This window comes from Notechis scutatus, chromosome 5 (assembly GCF_049901735.1).
Source record: "Notechis scutatus isolate UNSWTSFEM ecotype Mainland chromosome 5, rNotScu1.2, whole genome shotgun sequence".
Classification (NCBI taxonomy): Eukaryota; Metazoa; Chordata; class Lepidosauria; order Squamata; family Elapidae; genus Notechis; species Notechis scutatus.
Window position 1 is genome coordinate 59,143,737 of NC_142013.1, and position 18,573 is coordinate 59,162,309.

Genomic DNA, 18,573 nt, shown 5'->3' on the forward strand with positions numbered 1-18,573 from the left:
TACATTTAGGGCTTATCCAAAACTGGAAAAAAATTAATGCCTTCTAAATGGAAGCTTTGAGACAACTCCATGGCTACTTTTCATTGCTTTATCATTTTGAAATAGTAAGTTGAAGTCCAGTGTACATTTAAGTAACATACATACTCTCTGCTAGAAACCTTCCTATGTTATAAAGGCTTCATGTATTGTATTGCTTAAAGGGTAAACACAGCATCACTTTCAAAAGCTGTGGACATACAGTTTGTGGATTTTTTGCCTGGTTAAAAATAAAAAAAGCATTCTGCTTTGAGTTATCACTTTTGAAATTGTGGATTTCTTTCGTCTTTGAGACTCTTGTCAAGAAAAGTGTTGGGATTCTCCTAGAGTTTTTTTAATGGTTTGTATGGTGTTGATATAATTAATTCCAAATACTACTGACTTCTTATTCTGATTTAATAACTTTTTCATTTGAAGATTGAAAATATTAGAGTTTAATAGTTAATGTAACTATTAACAGCAATGCCAGCAGTAGCTGTCAAATTGTTTCACACTTTCTAATATCAAAAGTACTATTCAGTATTATTAGTATGAATTGGTCATTCTTTAGCAATATCGTTTAGTGTTCACATTTCCTTTAAGGAGCACAGGATATACCTGGGAGACTGAGAAAAATATTTAAGCCAAACAGAATTTGGTTTTTGGCTCTTTTAAATGCACGATCTTTCCTGCTCATGGAAAATCTCATTAGCTTGGTTAGGATGATATTTGTTCATATTGTGTATTATTGGTATTTAAAAGACATACCTTATGTTTTCTATACCGATTGGACACTTTCTAGTAAGTTAGAACAAAGCAGTAGTATAGACCATTAGAATTCTGTTTATGGTGCATAAATTGTATATTTGTTATTGTTACAGTTGTTTGTATTTTGTATTTACCACTGCCATAATGTCTCTTCTCTAACTTCTTTTTCTTTCCCTTGTTCTAGGTGAGTGTACAATCTTTGCAGCTGTTCGTGATTTAATGGCTAACCTTACATTGCCCCCTGGTGGGCGCCCATAGGCTTTTATACAAAGGGTAAAAATGAGATGAAATGGAAAAACTCTGAAATAAAGCCTTTGGTTACTTAGAATGGAAGAGACATTTTCACATGTCACAATTTTAAAAGAGCTGATACAATGGATTGGCCTACTTTCAGGGATGCACTTTCATCAGTTTTTTTTCCTTGGTACAGCACTCTTAAAATGTTTTAAGACATTTCAGACTCATAATAAATGTATGTATCCACTTACAAGTAAAGAGTTAATATTCTGTTTTATACTTCAAAGATTATGAAAATGCCAAATTGTTTATTTAAATGTTTTTTTCTGATGTCTTGGTGTAATAGTCTTTTTTTAAAGCAGAGCTGTCATTTTTTGAATACTGTAAAACTATGAAAAACTTTATATTGAAACTGTATTTTAATATTACTGCTTTGAAATGTTAAAATGGACTTGTTATAAACTTGTCCAAAAAAGCAATATTTAATAAACTAGATTTTTTAAAAAATAAAGGGTTATTTTTAAAATGCATTTATATAGGGAAAAAAATCTGGATGGCTGTTCTTTTCCTCAACTTTATTGGTCTCAGACAGTACCTTGCTGTCAGCTATCTTGAGTTCTAGTACCCAGTGCACCTTCTGTCCAGCTTTTTAAATTTATGCAGTAAATGATAGATGAATTTTAAACAGATCCTTTTTAAATAGAGCAATTTTTTTTTATTGGATATGAGGGAAAAGGTGAAAATCATATTCAGTATTGCTAAATGAAAACTAAAAATATACTGTGTATGGGTCATTCATCCAAGGGGAATAATAAGAAACCTGTTTGAAATAGCATCTTAAAGTGATTGTTCCATATTGCAGCTGTATTTTGTCAGTTCATTTATTGTGTCCAACTGTTGGACATCTTAATGGCATGAAAATCTGCATGTGTATTGAATTTAGGTTTACCAGATATCTACACAAACACAGGAACAATGGAAAGATGGACAAATGGGAGAAGAAGGCACACTCTTTCTTGCCATCTGTTACAAAAATTATGGTGAAAAACTGCAAAAACAAAATGTATTTAGGTCTACATGTATATGAATATTTTCCAGCATCATAAAGCCTGGTTTTTGAATTGCAGGAATAGGCGAGATAGGCGAGAGCCAGTTGGATGCAAAAGCTTTCCACAGTAACTGATTTAGCTGGCAACAGGGTACTACTAATCAAGCAATAAAAGTCAGCGCTGAGTTTGGTAACTTTCAGTTTCTGCTTACTAGGGAAGCATGCCTCACCAAGAAAAGCTGCTTACAAAAAATATACCTGTTAAAATACTCAACACACTGGACAATATTTATTTTTAAAGCTGCCTGCTGAATATAGGACATGAGGACTAAAAAGAGAACATACCCTTCTGTTGCTAGACGCCAGGTAACGCTAGTTGAACTCAAGAACTAAATTAAAACAGTACTGTAATTTCCTAAAAAGATGGAAGTGGACAAGATCTCTACATCAGCCTGAGTAAGTGCTGGTGCAGAATGCAAAAAGAAAAGCCAGCTTTTTACATAGAGAGTAAATGAAAGCCACATACATTCAGAATGGAAACATGCCTGGAGGGTTAGAGAAATCAAACATCCAAGGAGGACATCGAATTAGGGAAGGCTGTGCTTCAGTAACTTTGGTGTTCTGTTCTGTGTAGGGTACTATTTTCCAGATAATTACTTGGACAGGGAATTATCCTGAAAACGTAAAGGTAGAATGCAGTTCCCCTATTGGGTCTCATGCGAAAGAAAGATTGGATTGCGGAGAGATGACTGCTAAATCTTTGAGAATCGAGTACTGGCTATTTTCTTGAGGAACACTATGAAGTAACTATTCGAGGAGGACAAGGGAATCTGAATGCGGATTGTTAAAAGATTGCCGAAGGCTTCCGGCCTTTTTCATGAAATGAGGACAGAAATCCGCCCCGCTTTTTCACAGCTTAAGTCTGGCTATTCCCTGGCGACGCGAATACAGGCTGGTTCTGGTGGAACTGGCTCCGCAATTCAACTGCGCCGAATATAAAAACTAGTTGAAGGCCGGACACATCCGCCTCCTGTTGAAAGTTGCTCTGCAGCGCTTCGCCAATGAGCAAATTCACACCTTCCACCGCCAGATTATCGCCAGCGACTCAGCTCACTTAAAGTCCTTCAGGTTTTCGATGTGGTGGGCAAGCAGGTGAGGCTTCCCACCCCGGACCCAGAGCTCTGGCTGTCGCAGGAGCGGGTGGGACATCGCGCTCCGTGGCCTCTGCAGAATAGATTGTCCCCAGTTTGCACTGAATTTGCCTGGGTTGGATCCTTCTGGGACGTAGACTCTTTCGGAAACAATCGACACCCGTTCGCTAATTCATTCCTGAAGAATACTTGCGCCTTTGTTTGCCACCATCGCAAACTTGCATCTTTCCTCCATCTGCTGCTGGGAAAGATGCAAATCCTGTCCAGCAACCTCCAGGAGCTTGAGGGGTCTTGAGGGAAGGCTGCATTAGCCATTTTAATTCCAATTCTGCCTTTTATTCGGCGGCTTTCTTCTTCATCCTTTTTTCATTGTTAGGAATATACTCTTCTCCCCGAGAGAGGGGGATTTTGCGCCTCTCGCCACTCCTCCTCTGCTCTGCTTCATTCTTAACCGCCTTCTCATGGCGCCGCCCACATAAACACATGGGAAGATGGGGTAGGCTTGCCAGAGGAAGTCTGGGTGGAACAAAGAATTTGGCCCACCAACCAGTGCCGCCTCTTGTGAAGGGAGTAAAAAGCTTCCTCCCGCTAAATATTCACCATTTGCCCTTTCCTTTTACATAGCATGTGGTAGATTCTCCATAATTAATTAGAATGGAGGGCAGGTTCTCTAACTGGCCACTAGTTTCTGGACATGATTTCCAAGTTACAAAACTGAAACTCATTTTAATTCCTAGCCCTCATAATAAATATTTAGCTTAGCAAATTCTATTTCAGCAATTCCAAAATTAGTGCAAAAGACATAATAAAGACATGAATATCTCTTATGTGAAAATATCTAGAAAAATTATGTAATCATATTTTTAGGTCAGAATTGACACAACAAAACATACACAACAGTAATGGTAAGAATACTTACTATTCTTTTAGCTATTGTTTTTTTTAAGGACCATTGAAAAGATTAAGTTGTTATATGCCAATTTATATTCCATGGCAGTTTTTCAAAGTGTTCTTAACTATCATCAATGTGAAAGCCTTCACATCTACTCTTCTTTATTCAGCAGAATCACACAAGTTTTTTTATACATCCAAATGCAGGTTATGATTTGCATTCAAAGGTGAGTTTGCAAGTGCATTGAAGTATGCAGAGATTAAACATGATTTGCTGAAGATTTTTATCACAGTGTGATGAATCGATGGACATTTTAAGATATAAGACTGGATGCACTGAGTTAAGATTGAAAGATTGAAAGACATTTAATGGCAATTTTTAAAACCAACTCATTTTTGGTAAAACAAAACAATTTTCAACTGGTAGTTTGTCATAAAGTTTTAGAGACATTTTCCACAGAAATATATAGAGGACCCTATTGGATGCCAGTGTGGAACACGTACGAGTAGCCCATTAAAATTACAGATGTTTGTTGCCTCAGCACCTTTGCCTTTCTTTTTCTTTTGGAAATATTTTTTGTCCTTTCAATTGAAAAAAAAATCTAAAATAGTCTTGGTGATTTCCTTGGGTAAAGGATTGTAAGCATCTGAGATTGGATAGTTGTTTATATTGGTGTTTATTTTGCTTTGCAGTTTCAACCTATCTGCTTCTTATGTAAAGAATGGAAAAATGAGATTTTTGAACCATCACACAAATAAAATGGGGGAGTTTTATTGGGGGAACTGCAGATCTTGGCTCTGGCTTTCTAATTCATGGGAGCTGGCAAAGGTAATACAAGATAGTTATCACCACATAATATAAATTTCAAAAATGGAGCAATTGGTGTGTGTGTGTGTGATTCTTTTCTGATACTCCCAAGGAGAGATTAAAATACACGGGCATTGATGTAAGATTGTTATACAATTACATTCTTAGCTATGGATAGTATGTGCATTGCCACATCGTGCTTTGGAGCTTCTTTCTATTAGAAGATGTAACAGCACCTGGGTGTCATACAGTACAATTTGTAGTAAAGATAGGTTGATGTAGTGCTCCAGATTTAGTTCAGAAGGTATTTCAAAATGTGTAGGAGTGCATTGTAACATCTATGTGCCCCTCATTAGAACAGTCCATTTGTTTTGAAGTGCTCCTTTGAAGTGAATCCAGAGGGTTGCACAATTTAATATTATAAATACACCAGAAAGTCTCCAATCTTCCTGGATATTGCTACACTGATACCCTGTGTGTTTAAGTGCAGAGAGAGAAAGATAAAGCCCAAATATGTTAGCCTGCTCTGCCTACTGACCTTTGGAATATAATTATGTTGGATTTCAACCTCCTATAATTCTCAGCAATATGAAAGACCCACAAAGACTGTCAGTAAGATTGTAAATAGGAAAATGACAGCTGCAAAAATAAATTGAGGCAAATCCACTTTTCTTGTGAACAAGAAACCTAAGATTACAACCTGTTATTGCTACCTGCATTCATTTGATTAATCTTATTATCTGATATAAAGCTCAGTTATAAAATTGAGAGGGTTCCAAGTGTTGGAAATTACTTAAGCCAACAAAAACTTGGATCAGTGAAAACAGAGTTTTTACTTTAAGCTTAAATCAAAGCATAAAAGAAAAAGCTATTTGCAAAGAGCAGTGGTATCTCAGCTGACCTCAATATGAAGTTTGAGCCAAGCCAACACCTTAGATTTCAAAGCATTACAATTTATTCATTTCTATCCCAACGCCTCCCTGCCCCTCCTACATCGGATCCATTGGCCGGTCACAGCTAATCAGAGTCGCTTTTGGAGACAACAGTATCTCCTTCTTTGTTCTTTTTTTTATTTTCTCATATTACATTTCCATCAACACCTCCCCATAAACATAGTTTGCCTATGTGGCTTTTTCTTAGCTTCTTGGCATAACGGAATGTCCCCTCAGCCTGGCCTCTTTGCTAGCAGTCCTAGAACAAAGGACTATTTCTAACACTGCTACATTTTAGTTTTGATCTCTCTCTTATTCCTTACAAATGTAATACACCTATAGCAAACAGGACTACGAGGCAAGCAGATTCCTCAAATATTAATTATATTGGACATATATTGGCAACAGCTGGTGAAAACCAACTCTAAATGTTCCTGCTGTTTTCACCTAATTAAAAATAACCCCCCCCCTCTTCCCAAACAATTAATCCATCCAAGTAAGAATTTATTAGAGAAGTCATATTGGCACATCTGGGGAAAACCTGAATCTGAATTCACACATTTTCCCCTGCTACACTAAAACTCACACCCAGCCTCTCTTATTGATGATCCTCAAGTCACACTCTCCAATCTACCTCAATTCTGAATTCCTGCCAAGTCCAGTCACTCCCCTCCAAACTCCAGCGACTCGACCTTGAGCTCTGGTGACAGAATGTTGTGGCTATCCTCCCTTCTCACTACTCTCTCGTTCCCACAGTTACCCATCCCCTCTTGTGACAGCCCCAAATCTGAATCAAGATGGATCCGGGGCTGACAATTAGATCAATGTTGTGAGTTCTTATCCCTGCTTTAACCCACATGGACATTTCAGGTTGTCTTTCAGGAGAACCTACACTGTGGTTAAAGTTGCGATGTTAATTAGTTGATTAGAACCCTCCCCTGATGGCATTGTTGCCTGAAACTGACAAGACCTTAATCAGTTTCACATCGATTGTCAATGGTAGGAAACTTAATCCTAAATGTGCACATTGATCAGAAAATTGCTAACTGAGGTAGCCACTAAGTGAGAAGTGGCAGTGTTTCTTCCTCGTCCTAATGTTTAGATATAAATAAATAAAATAAACAATATAATCAAATCTTGAACTGAACCTTTTGAAATAAAAAAAACCCAATCTTTTTCTTTTGTAATACTATGGTATGGAATGAAAAGTAAGGGACCGCAACATGAACACTTTACTTTCAATCAGATAATTTGATTTGCTAGGTATAGGTTTAAATCTGATTTGCTGTAGGATTTTCATTTGCATGCTTTGAGTTGGGAATGTTTCCTGTGGAGTGCTATGCATATTTCCTTGGGCAAAGATTATGGATGCAATCTAGAAAGTTTTTACTTCTTTTTTTATAATTATACTTTAATTGAACTTTTTTCTAAATTATTCATATTTTGTGAAAAGATGTAACATTTCTTTTCAGTAGTTTGTATATGCGTATAGATGTCAAATACCACATAGTATAATAAATGTAAGATTGATTTTTTGTGTGAGAAGGATCACTAAAAATAGTATCTTCCTTCATGGACTTTTGAATATATTTTCCACATGGAATTAGCTGGTAATATTGACAGCATTATGTTGTTCTGGCATAAAATTTGTGTAACTTGGAGCTGTAATTTAAGAACTGGATCTCACTTGCCATTGCCCATAGCAGATTTACAACATGATTTTGCTATATATTTATACCTTTAGGTGATAAAATGCTGCAATGAGCTAATGCATTCTGCAAATATGAAAGTCTCTTTTTCCCGGAGGAAAGAATTTGGAAATCATGTCCAAAATTTGCTGACTGAATTCTACCAGGTTCCCGAGGCTCAGACAGCTTGTCATAGGATAAAAAAGATAATAGTTGTAGATATTCTAACATTTTACATGGCTGCAATTATTAATATTTATTCCTTAGTTTGGCACTCTAATAAATATTGGACAAAATGACACTTGTATTTTATGGTCTAAAACAGTTTTTATGGCAACCTTTTTTCAGGACATAAAACCTGTTAGTTAACAAATTCCTAGAACCTCTGATCCTCAAAATAGCAGCTCTGGCTATTTTTGTGTGAAACAAGAGTTATCTTTTCCAGTGTTTCTTAGAAAAAACACTTTGGATGCCCTGGCTGCGTTGAATTGGTTTGTCTGTTTCTCGGTTGCCTAGAGTTGCCTGATGGCGAGATCAATGGCATATAAATTTAATGAATAGTCAATCATGGAACCCCTTAAAGTTCTTGTAGAATCTATTCTGTGGAGCACAGCTGGAAAAGCCCTAGTCACATGATGGTGAACCTATGGCATGCGTACCGGAAGTAGCACACAGAGCCATCTCTCCAGGCATGCCAGCCATTGCCCGTTGCTCTTCTGGGTTCCGGCGCACACAGGGGTGGGATTCTACCAGTTCGCACCTATTCGCTAGAACCGGTTGTTAACATTCTAAGCAATTTGGAGAACAGGTTGTTAGGAGAAATTACTGTCCTAATCCTGTAAGGAAGGCAGGAAGGAAACATTCTGGTGTTGCTTACAGAAACTGCCTCTCCGTTAACCCTTATTACATTCTTGGCAGGACTAGACTTCCTGTCTCCGGACCTTCTCTGGAGTTTTTTTTCCCTTCCTTTGCTGGTACTTTGCTTGTGTGGAGTGACCATTCAAAATTACAATGGCACTGAAAAAAGTGACATATGACTGTTTTTCACACTTATGACTGTTGCAGCATCCCCACAGTCATGAGAGGCCAGGTGAGGAGATGCGTGCCTTGATGTGAGTGATGTTGAGTTGGCCACGCCCAGCCAATAACATGACCACCAAGCCATGTCCACCAATTTAGCCACGCCCACAGAACCGATTGTTAAAAAATTTGAATCCCACCCATGGGCGCACACATGCGTGCCAGCCAACTGGTCTTTGCGTGCAGAGGAGCGCTGGAAACCGGAAGACCACCACTGCTGGAGTTGCAGGAGGCAGGAGTTCTTTCCCAAAGAGCAAAGAGACAGTGGAGCTTGGAATGTCTGGTGGGTAGGAAGAGAGCAACTCTCCTTAGATATAGTCTATTTATAGTTATTGCAGATAATCGCTTTAGTCTAGTAAGATGTTGGTTTGTAAGTGAATAACAAAGGAACTACTCAGGAGTAACTCCACATATCATTCTTGGTTCTTTGGGCCTGACATTTTTTCATCCATTGTTCAGTCAGACCATCTTCATTAGGGAAAAGGAAATGTTATGATAATTCCAGTGCCAAACAATCCCACAATTTTCAGTTCAGTTCTATAAAATAAAAAGGAAGGTAGGTTGGATTCTTCTACTCAAAATCCGGAAATGCAATTTTGATCCAATCCTGAAAGGCAGCTGTGCAACTGCAGTCTTTCACATGGGGATGTTTTAATGAAAAGTTCTCTTATTAAATCATTGAAGCCAAAGCTCTCTATAAAATGGAATATATAGGGGAAAGAGACATAGAAAACCACATCAAATTGGTTTAGTACAAAAGGCTAATAACACAAAATTCTAAATAATTAGTAAAACCAGTCTAACAAAATTAGTCATTGCCTCACTGAATAAATTCATTGTTTGGATACACTACAGATACACATGCCCTTCTTGCTCTTCTTTCTTCAATGCTTATCCTCAGTTTTACAGAATACAAAAATAACTAAAAGCCTTCGGGAAAGGGAGTAATGGCCAGCTGGGGAGGAGAGATGCGGCTCTCCTCAACCCTGCAGGCAGTCTCCCCTCTCTTCACCACCTCTACGGGGTGGCTTAGCCCCAAAACCAGCCGGCTCAGGACACTCCAGCGGCAAGCACGGATCGAAGCCTCGGAGAGATGAGGTTTCGGTCTGACGCCGAAGAAGCTCAAACCGGAAGTGGACTTTTGACTTTTGAGCCATACCATTCCATTCCATTCCACTCCATTCCTTTTTTCTTTCCCCCTTTATTTCCCCCTTCTCTTTCTCCTTTCTTTCCCCTTCCTATTTCTTTATTACCTTTATTTTTTATTTTATGCCATGATAATCTTAATAAAAATTAATAAAAAGGAGCCTTTTGTTTTAGAAGAGCTTCTTGTTCCACAACCGAAATAGGCAAATTCCTGGTGGAAAAAAGCCCATCACAATTCCACTCTCCACCTGCACTTTTATACTGGCAAAATTTCTTCCTCACCCACAGAAATAGGGATGGTTCCTTCACATTTGGGGTTGAGGGGCAGAGAATTGGAAGGAGCCGGTTCACACAGATGTTCTGAGCAAGAGAGACACATGTTTCAAGGAAGGAAATTGTGTTTTTCTCCCATGAAGCAAAGCTACGCCTTTTCCGAGAGTGGAGGATTCCCTCCGGAAGGAAGGAGGAGGGCTAGGAGGGATCCCTGAAGATCCTCTTTGCCTCTTCCTGATTTAGCTTCCCTTCGGATTGGGGGGAGTCTGTGACCCCCCCCAAGTCCTTGCTGGCTGTGGGGCTTCCCCTCCCCCCTTGTCATCCAGTGCAACTGTTCCTTCAGCAGAATCTTCCTCTGTGAAATGAAATGTGTGTCCTGGCCAGATGCTTCCAGCCCCAGAGAAGGAATCTGTGTTTCTGCACTGGGGGGAGGAAGCATTTATCTCAGACTTTGGAGGTGGGAAGGGGCAGAAACAGTGGCAGCACCAATGGGAATTCTCCTGGCTTGAGCATCATCGGTCTCTGGGCAGAGTCCTTTGTGACTTCACCGGAAGGAGGGAGAGTTCTGGGAAGAGAGAGAAGTGGAGAAAGTGGGAGGGGGGAATCTTGGCTTGAACTTGGGATTTTGTGCGCGGAACTCTCTCCTGCACTGGGTGAAGTCAACGGACACTATGCCTGGAGACCGATGCTGCTGCAAAAGGGAGAATTTTCATTGGTCCTTCCACTTTTCTGGGCATTCCTTATTCCGAAGTTCTCTGAAGCCCCATTCTGGGCTCTCTCGCTTTGCAGAGAGAGGGAGCCAGTGTGGAATTGGTCTGCCTGAGGATTTTTGAGACACGTTTTCTCAGCGGGGAACCTTCAGGAGGGGAGGGGTGTGTGGGGGGGGGCAGGCAAGGAAGGCCAGGAGGCCTTGAATCTGCTCTGTAATTTTGGTCTTTTACTCTGGTTTCCCAGAGTTTCTTTTATAAAATGTCTTTCCTATTTCCACCTCTGATAAGTGCAAGACAATAAACAGTTAAAGGTCACAGGCCTCCACTGGATATCAAATATTCCTTTCCTCCTCTGAAATTTCCAGGAGTCTAGGAGTCATTCTACCTTTCATCAGTAGATGGTGCTCTCAACTTACTTTTCAAAATAGATCTCAGAAGCAATTATTTTCGCAGCTTAAGCAATTATCTTTTTAGACTCTCTTATAACGGATTTTTTTATTTTCCTCGGGGTTAATTTTTAAGTAGAAAAAGAATCATCTTGCCCAGAAGCAATCATTGTTCATTCTCTTTGCTCCTGCATTTTCTTAGGTGCTTCGGCTGCCCCAGCTTCATGGCAGCCTCTTGACTGCCACTGCTCCTTGTCTTCAAATGAGGGGGATTTTCCAAACCAGGGAGATGTGGCTTTCCTCAACCTGCAAGGTGCCCTCTTTACTTCATCACCCCTACAAGGTGGCTATGACTTCTTTTGGAGCCCTCCGACAGGGAGAGCTGAGTGGGGCCGCAGAGCCTGCGGTCCTCACCTCCGACGCCACCAGAAGCATAGCCAGAAGTCCCATATAGTATTATTCACAATGTAATTTGGGATTAGCATATCTGCAACCATAACTTGTAAACTATGGGCTTACTTACAAATCACAATTAAAAATCATGATCTAATAAAGTGCCAAAACCTGGTTATATCCTACTTCTTTGAACCATTTTGTCTTGGCAAACTTTTCAACATTTCTTCCTGTATATAGCTCTTCATTAATAAAATTTTGTCAGAAGTCTCTTCTAGATAATTTCCTTTATGCCATTTCCCTCAAGCATTGTTTCTAATTTGTGTTTCCTTCAATTTCTTCTTAATTCACTAATTACTGAACTTATTTTAGCCGCCATATCCAACTTCTTCTTCTTAACAGTTTTTTATGCCTCAGCTTGTCTTCTCGAGCTGCTGCTGTCATTCAGCAATCTACTTTAAGGAGTGAAAAGTAGTATTTTCCTGAACACTGATTGTTCTTGGATTAATCAATAGAATCCATCATACAGAAATTCTTTACACTGAAGATAGTTCTGATTGATTGTATGTTTAGGGCTGTTGTCCTGCTGCAGAATAATTAAAATTCCCTGATGGTATGGCATGATGGATAAGTATCAATTTTGTTAATTGATAAAAATAACCTATTAAGACTTCTATTTCTGAAAGCATTCTTAATTTACAGCATTTTTGCACAACTGCCTAACACCTTTGCAAAATTTGCATTAAAAAGGACAAAAAACAGAAACACGTATACATATATTATTGCCCCAGTTGATTACTGATAAATATAATGCAACAATGTTGGTTTCTCCCCCTTGCAAAGCAGGCCAACAATTTATAAACGTCTACATCTATTTACAATCAACTTGGTCTGTCCTCTATATACTATATGAGAAAACAAAACTAGTTAACAGCTAAGTCACTAGCAAAGTTAAACTTCAAAGCCCTTTGTTAACAATCTGTTATTGTATTTAGCTCATAGAAAGTCTACAACAGCTTATCTGTTATCAAATTACCATAGTCATGATCTCTGATCCATCCAGGATCAAATATCTTCTTTAATAAAACTTTCCTTTAAAATTTTTATCGGGGCCTTTCTCAACGTTACCACATCTTCCAAAATCCTAAACCTCTGTTGCAAATATCTCCACCACATCCATGGTTGAGACAGTCTCTCTATAAACTAAAATACAAAATTTCTTATCAGTTGTTATCTGGTTATATATAATGCCCTGGGCTGCAATATGGAAAGTGAAAATAGTTCACAGCAAAAAGGGGGAAAAAACAGTAAAGAAACAAAAGTTGACCTTAAAATAAAAGAGCAAGCCTGTCAAACTGGCAGCCTGTGGGCCAGATACGTCCCACACAGGCCACACCTACCCCAGCTCCACAAAGGCAAAAAACATTCTTGATACATCACGATACTGGCAAGTGATGCGATCGGGTTTGACACCCCTGGGTTTATAGCAAATCAGCCTTCAACCAATCAGTTAACTTTCAAAATTAGGAATCTAAATAAGAGAAAAAAAAACTTTAAAACTTGCAGTTAAAAGGCAAGGCATCCTTAAAAAAACCACAGTTGAAAGATGGAGACTAGACTCCCACCGCTCCTGTCAAGAATTGCAACCTCCAGGATTCCTCTTCCTAGGAGTGTCCAGTCATCTGAAAATTGTCTTGGGTCAATCCTAGCTGCTCCCATTCAATCTAGGAAGCTGGCTACCAAAGAACCCGCTTTGACAGCAAAATCAGCTATTCATCAGTAGGAGGAACAAATCTCCCACACTGCTTAGCATCCATCTTGAAGTGTTTGGATTCTTCCACTAACCCCAAACACTTTAACCTGACTGTCTACTGTTGACCTCACCCCATTCCTAAGAGGTCTGTAAGGGCGTGTATAAGCGCACCAACGTACCTAACCATCCCTGTCTTAATGTTCCCTTTTATTTGTATCTATTTCATGGATTAATAATAATGTTTATAGTTATATATTATCAAATGCATGCTTGACTAAATAAATAAATCTTGGAGAACCATAATAGCCATTTTTTTCTGTTTTTGGTCGAACTATAGCAACATGGAATACTTTATTATTTGATTATAAAGGGGAAAAGTTCTAGACATTTCAAAAAAACTTTCATTTTGGATACATTTTATAGTTTGCATTATGGAACAAATGAAAGATATATTACTCTCCTAGTATTACATCTTGGAGGCCTCAAAGTTTAAATGGGCTGCTTTCCAGCACATAAAGGACTACAGTCTGTTTGTATAGAGAACATGGCTTTTTTTATTTAGCGATTGAAATATTCGGAACCCAAAGAAACCAAGGGTCCATTGCAGTTTAACAATAGGCTCAGTAATTGCATATATTTCTCTTTGTTTTCCAAATGATCGATTGAAACTAAAAGTAGTATCTAGCAGGTAAAGGGCTGTAGTTTTCTCCATAATTATATAGGAACAAACCCTCTTGAACTAAGTAGTATTTTTTCCCAAAAGATTGAGAAAAACTATTTCAGTATTGGATAATTATGCAGAAAATAAATGGCATACCTTTACTTTAAGATTGCCTGAGTCTGAATATAGAAGAGCGTGTTAATAAAAAAAAAATTCTTTATGCTACCAACAGAAATGCTATAAAAGATCACATGATTCAGAAATTTAAAAATTAAATACCCCATAATGCATGCATGATTATTTAAAAGTCGCAAGCAGAAGCAGACATTTCAAAAGATTCTATTACAGTATAGGATTAATATTTAGAGGAGCAATATTTGATTAAGTTCTTCAAATTTCAACTGTAAAACTAAATTCTTGAATATGAATGAGTACATTTTGTTCTTTCAAACGTTCCTTTATACAGTAATTTAGCCCAAGGTGATAATATTTTGGTGTCAGATATGCCAAACTGATCTTCTCTGTTGTTGCAATAATACAGCTAAATAGTATTTTATGCTTAGAGTTTAAAGCAGATGTTTTATCATATCCAAGGTTAATATTAACTTATTGATCAATTCTATTAGTAATGAAATAATTTATTTCACATGTGGCTTAAATATATATTTCTTTTAATTCAAATCTCATTCAAATCTTACATTGTCACTCTAGATCAGGGGTGTCAAACTGCAGCCCATGGGCCACACCCACCCCAGCTCTGTGAAGGGAAAAAAGTCACAATACATCACATGATGGCAGTTTGACACCCGTGTTCTAGATGAATTCTCAGAACCTATAGACATCGCCTCTAACAAATCTTTTTTTTTCCAAAAAGTGTTTTAATTTTTACACATCTCTCTATGTGGGCAACGTGTTTCCAAATTATAACACTTGTACATAATCATACTTTCATTTCCACCAATCTTATATAATATCGTCTCATATCATTATCCATTTCACTTACCACCTATTTTATTTAACATTACACATCATTCTTATCCTTAATTTTCCCTAAGCCAATTATATAATAAACAATCTAAAAAAAGCAAAAATAAAACAAAACCAATACATTTAGGATCCACATGGTATATCCCCTCAATCTATCTAATTTAATAATTCATTCCCCAACTTTAGACATATTAACATTAAATAATCAACTGTATATTTTAAAACATATATATTTTAAGGTATCCCCCCCCCCCAAATCGCTAGAATGACTTCCTAATATATCTCATTTCATCTTCACTTTTTTTTAAATCATTAATAATCGTATTTTTTCTTTCTACTTAGCCAAAATTTATATATTTTAATACATTTCACTTTTCTTATAATCATTAATAATCATATTTTTTCTTCCTTACCACTTATCCAAAATTTATCTATATATTTTAATACATTTCCATTCCTATTTGATACTCCAATATAAGGGTTCATAATAGCATAATTCATATAGTTTTATATATATATATAGTTATACAATCCTAAAATAATTTCCATCAAGTTTTAAACTAAATGCCAATATACATTCCCATGTGGTATCCCCCTTGTACAATCCCTAACCCTTCTCTCTAAATCTCATAACTTTATCATTCCTTTTAATTTTGGCTAGGTTTCCCTTTTCTAAATTTCCCCAATCTTTCTTCTTTTTTCCTTCTGGTTTTATTTTTATTTCCCTCTGCCTGTCAGCCATGCTCCCCCCTTTTCCAGTTCTCTTTTTTGGAGTTGTTTCTCCTCCTCCTCCTCCTCCTTGATCTTGGGTGTCTTATCTTTTATTTGCTGTCTCTGTTCTAAGTCCTTTTATGTCTTCTGACAATGGTCCTTGTTCTTCATATTCATCAAGGCTGTTATTTTCTTCTTTTAATTCGTCCTCTCTGAGCTTCCTTTGTTCTTTTGCGAGCTGTGACGCCATTACTTTACTCAGCATTATCTCCACCAGTCTCACTTTTTCTTTAAACATCTCTCTCACAGTTTGGAGATCCGACTTAAATTCTTTGTTTATTTCTTCCATTTCTTTGGTCTATTAAGTTATTCTTTATTTTATTAAAGGTCAAGTTTTTCTGTTATAGTCCTTGTCAAAAGTCTCTGTTTATCTCACTTTCTCTTTCTTCTGTTTTCTTGTCACAATCAACCTCCAACAATCCCAAAGTATTGCATTCTTTTATATTTTATTGTAATCCCTTCTTTTTTATAAGCTTCCAGGGATCTTGTTTATACAACCAATAATTTTCCATAGAAACATGAAAGGAAATCTTTAACCTTTAGGTGGTGCTCTATATCACTTTCTTCTTAGAATTCTTTTATTTTAAATCACTTTTCCGTAGTATTAATATTAAATTGTATCAGTTCCAAGTAAGTCCAGCATTTTATCTAATGCCTGATTAATGTCCAATTCTGTATGTTGTTCCAAATTTAATCTCTAATGCTGTATAATTCTTTTATTTCCGTTTTTTTCTTTACTTTAAGTTTTCCTCTTATTTCTCGTTCGCCGCTACCACTCTTCCAAACGAGGGCTCCTTTCCACTTTTTCAGGGTTTTCAAAAAGAATGTTCAAAGTCTTTTATCCAGTTACACACCGCTCACCACTTTCACTCTCCAGCACAAAACTTGTGTCCCGGCAGCTTCCCGTCTTCAGGGCAGACATTAAAGACTGCCGCTTCTTCCTGTCTTCTAGGAGAGTTTACCAAACCAGGGAGGGGAGGTGCGGCTCCCCGCAACCCAGCTGGTGGTCTCCCCCTCTTCCCCCACCCCTACAAGGTGGGTCATATGGATCTGGTTCTTTAAGGACCCTTCCAACAGGGTAAGCATGGATCAAAGCCGCGCACGATCGCAGTCTCTGATCCGTCGACAAGAATGCCACCAGAAGTTCCCTCTAACAAATCTTTTTATTCATATCAGTATTGAACAATTTATAAACTGACACTACTACAGGGAAACCAGTGGCTAATTCTTGACCCTATCATGCTATTATTGCTAGTGGCCTACAGTATTATTTTTAATACTATATGATGTTACTGATGTAATGGTAGTACTATTACATCAATCCATTACTAGCCAGTTTTCCAATTGGAATTTGTTTAAATACATCAGTTAAAGATTAAATATTTTTATTTTCTCAAGCTTTAGATTAATTTCAGATCTGCAGACCAGCTCCCTCATTTTTCCAATAAATACTGTGAAAAAAATTGTTTTTTTTAAGGTGGTCAGATTCATCAGGAAGAAATTGTAACTCACCATTCTGAAGCAAAACGAAACAAAAAAAAAACCTGTTTTTACAATGGGAAAGATTGTCCCTGCTGGAACTAGAATTCAATTATTTCCAGTTGTGTGTACTGTTGTGAATTTTGTTTTACCTATATGTGTTTACATTCACTAAAAATACACCTGTATAGTTTAACTAAATAACCAAGACCTAGCATATTCATAGTGCCAGCTACAAGATCTAGAAGAAAGTTGGGTATCCCTATTATAGTAGTTGAATATCAATGTACCAATGCACTAAACCTCTTAAATTAAACAGTATTAATGTATACACTAGTATAACATTTAATTAAGTGGAGTTACAAATGGAATGCTTGTTGACTATGATAAATATCTCATATTCCCTGTAGTAGAACATCTGTTCAGTTCCTCACAGTAAATGAATCTGTGCAGTGTTACCAATACAACAATCCAGGGTGGATAAAAATCAATGATTTTTTTTAAAATAAAAAAATGGGATTTTTAAATTTTAAATTTTTTTTTTTTAATTTTTATCAAATTTATTTTAATAAAATGGTTTTGGAGTAAAAATCTACCTAAAGATAGTTTTCTATTTAAGATAAATTAATAATTTAGTTTATTCAGCATGAAATGGAGCTTAGTTATGTAGCATGAGGCTGTATATTCAGCAATATTTACATTTTTTGTAAACTCAATGAATCCAAGCTCTGCAATGCATGGATACATTCACACAATTTCACAGTAACCATGAGATAAATCTTAAAGCAAAGTTCAGGAATATTCCTTTATCCCGTTGTTTTGAAAATCTATGTACACTACAAACTGTATGGTTGTTTGAAGAGAATTGCATCTGTACCACCAGGCTCTTAAGTGTGAGGAGGAAAGGCAAGTGGTAAAAATGAAAGTGAAACCTTCTAAGCAGATTATAAATTAAAGAGCGCCTGTCTTTTCAGATCCATCATGGCAGCGCCTGTTAGTGGGCATCCACTCACCTGCTGCCTGCCATATCCCTCACCTTGTGTCATTGCCGCATCACTAGCCATCCCATTAAAGTGAATGGGACTATTGGTGAATCAACAGTAGGTCAGAGGAGAAGCCGCTGTGGGACAGATATGACAGTTGCTTTTTAAAAATTATGATTTAAATCAAGCTGATTTAAATCAAGCCTTTTTACTAGTGATTTAAAAGACGAATTAAAATCGACTTGATTTAAATGAAATCCACCCTACAACAATCTTTCAAGCATCTCAAGCCATTACATTTGTTTAATGTTAATTCTGCACTGCAAGCAGATTCTATTTGATGTCAAGGCCTATGCCATCTTCAGTGCTATGGTTATACCTAGCATTTGATGCTCAATAAAACATTCCACTCA

General features: G+C 37.3%; 2 protein-coding genes across 10 annotated transcripts in view; both read left to right on the top strand.

The window, feature by feature from the left end:
* MED14 (mediator complex subunit 14) overlaps positions 1-1,531 on the top strand; it is a 106,451-nt gene extending 104,920 nt beyond the window's left edge. For all 9 annotated transcript variants that reach the window (XR_015749830.1, XR_015749831.1, XM_026674060.2 and 6 more), the window contains one exon: positions 968-1,531. Coding sequence is in view for 7 of the 9 variants with exons in the window: in XM_026674060.2 (XP_026529845.1) it covers positions 968-1,041 (74 nt within the window). In the remaining 2 variants the exon portion in view is untranslated. The remainder of the gene's footprint in view (positions 1-967) is intronic.
* Positions 1,532-2,389: 858 nt separating this feature from the next.
* On the top strand, positions 2,390-11,587 carry C5HXorf38 (chromosome 5 CXorf38 homolog). The gene is given in 7 exon segments (XM_087967536.1): positions 2,390-2,434; positions 2,961-3,191; positions 3,193-3,255; positions 4,804-4,848; positions 4,850-4,939; positions 7,595-7,753; positions 11,336-11,587. Coding segments are annotated over 7 exon segments (885 nt in total).
* The last annotated feature ends 6,986 nt before the right edge of the window (positions 11,588-18,573 follow it).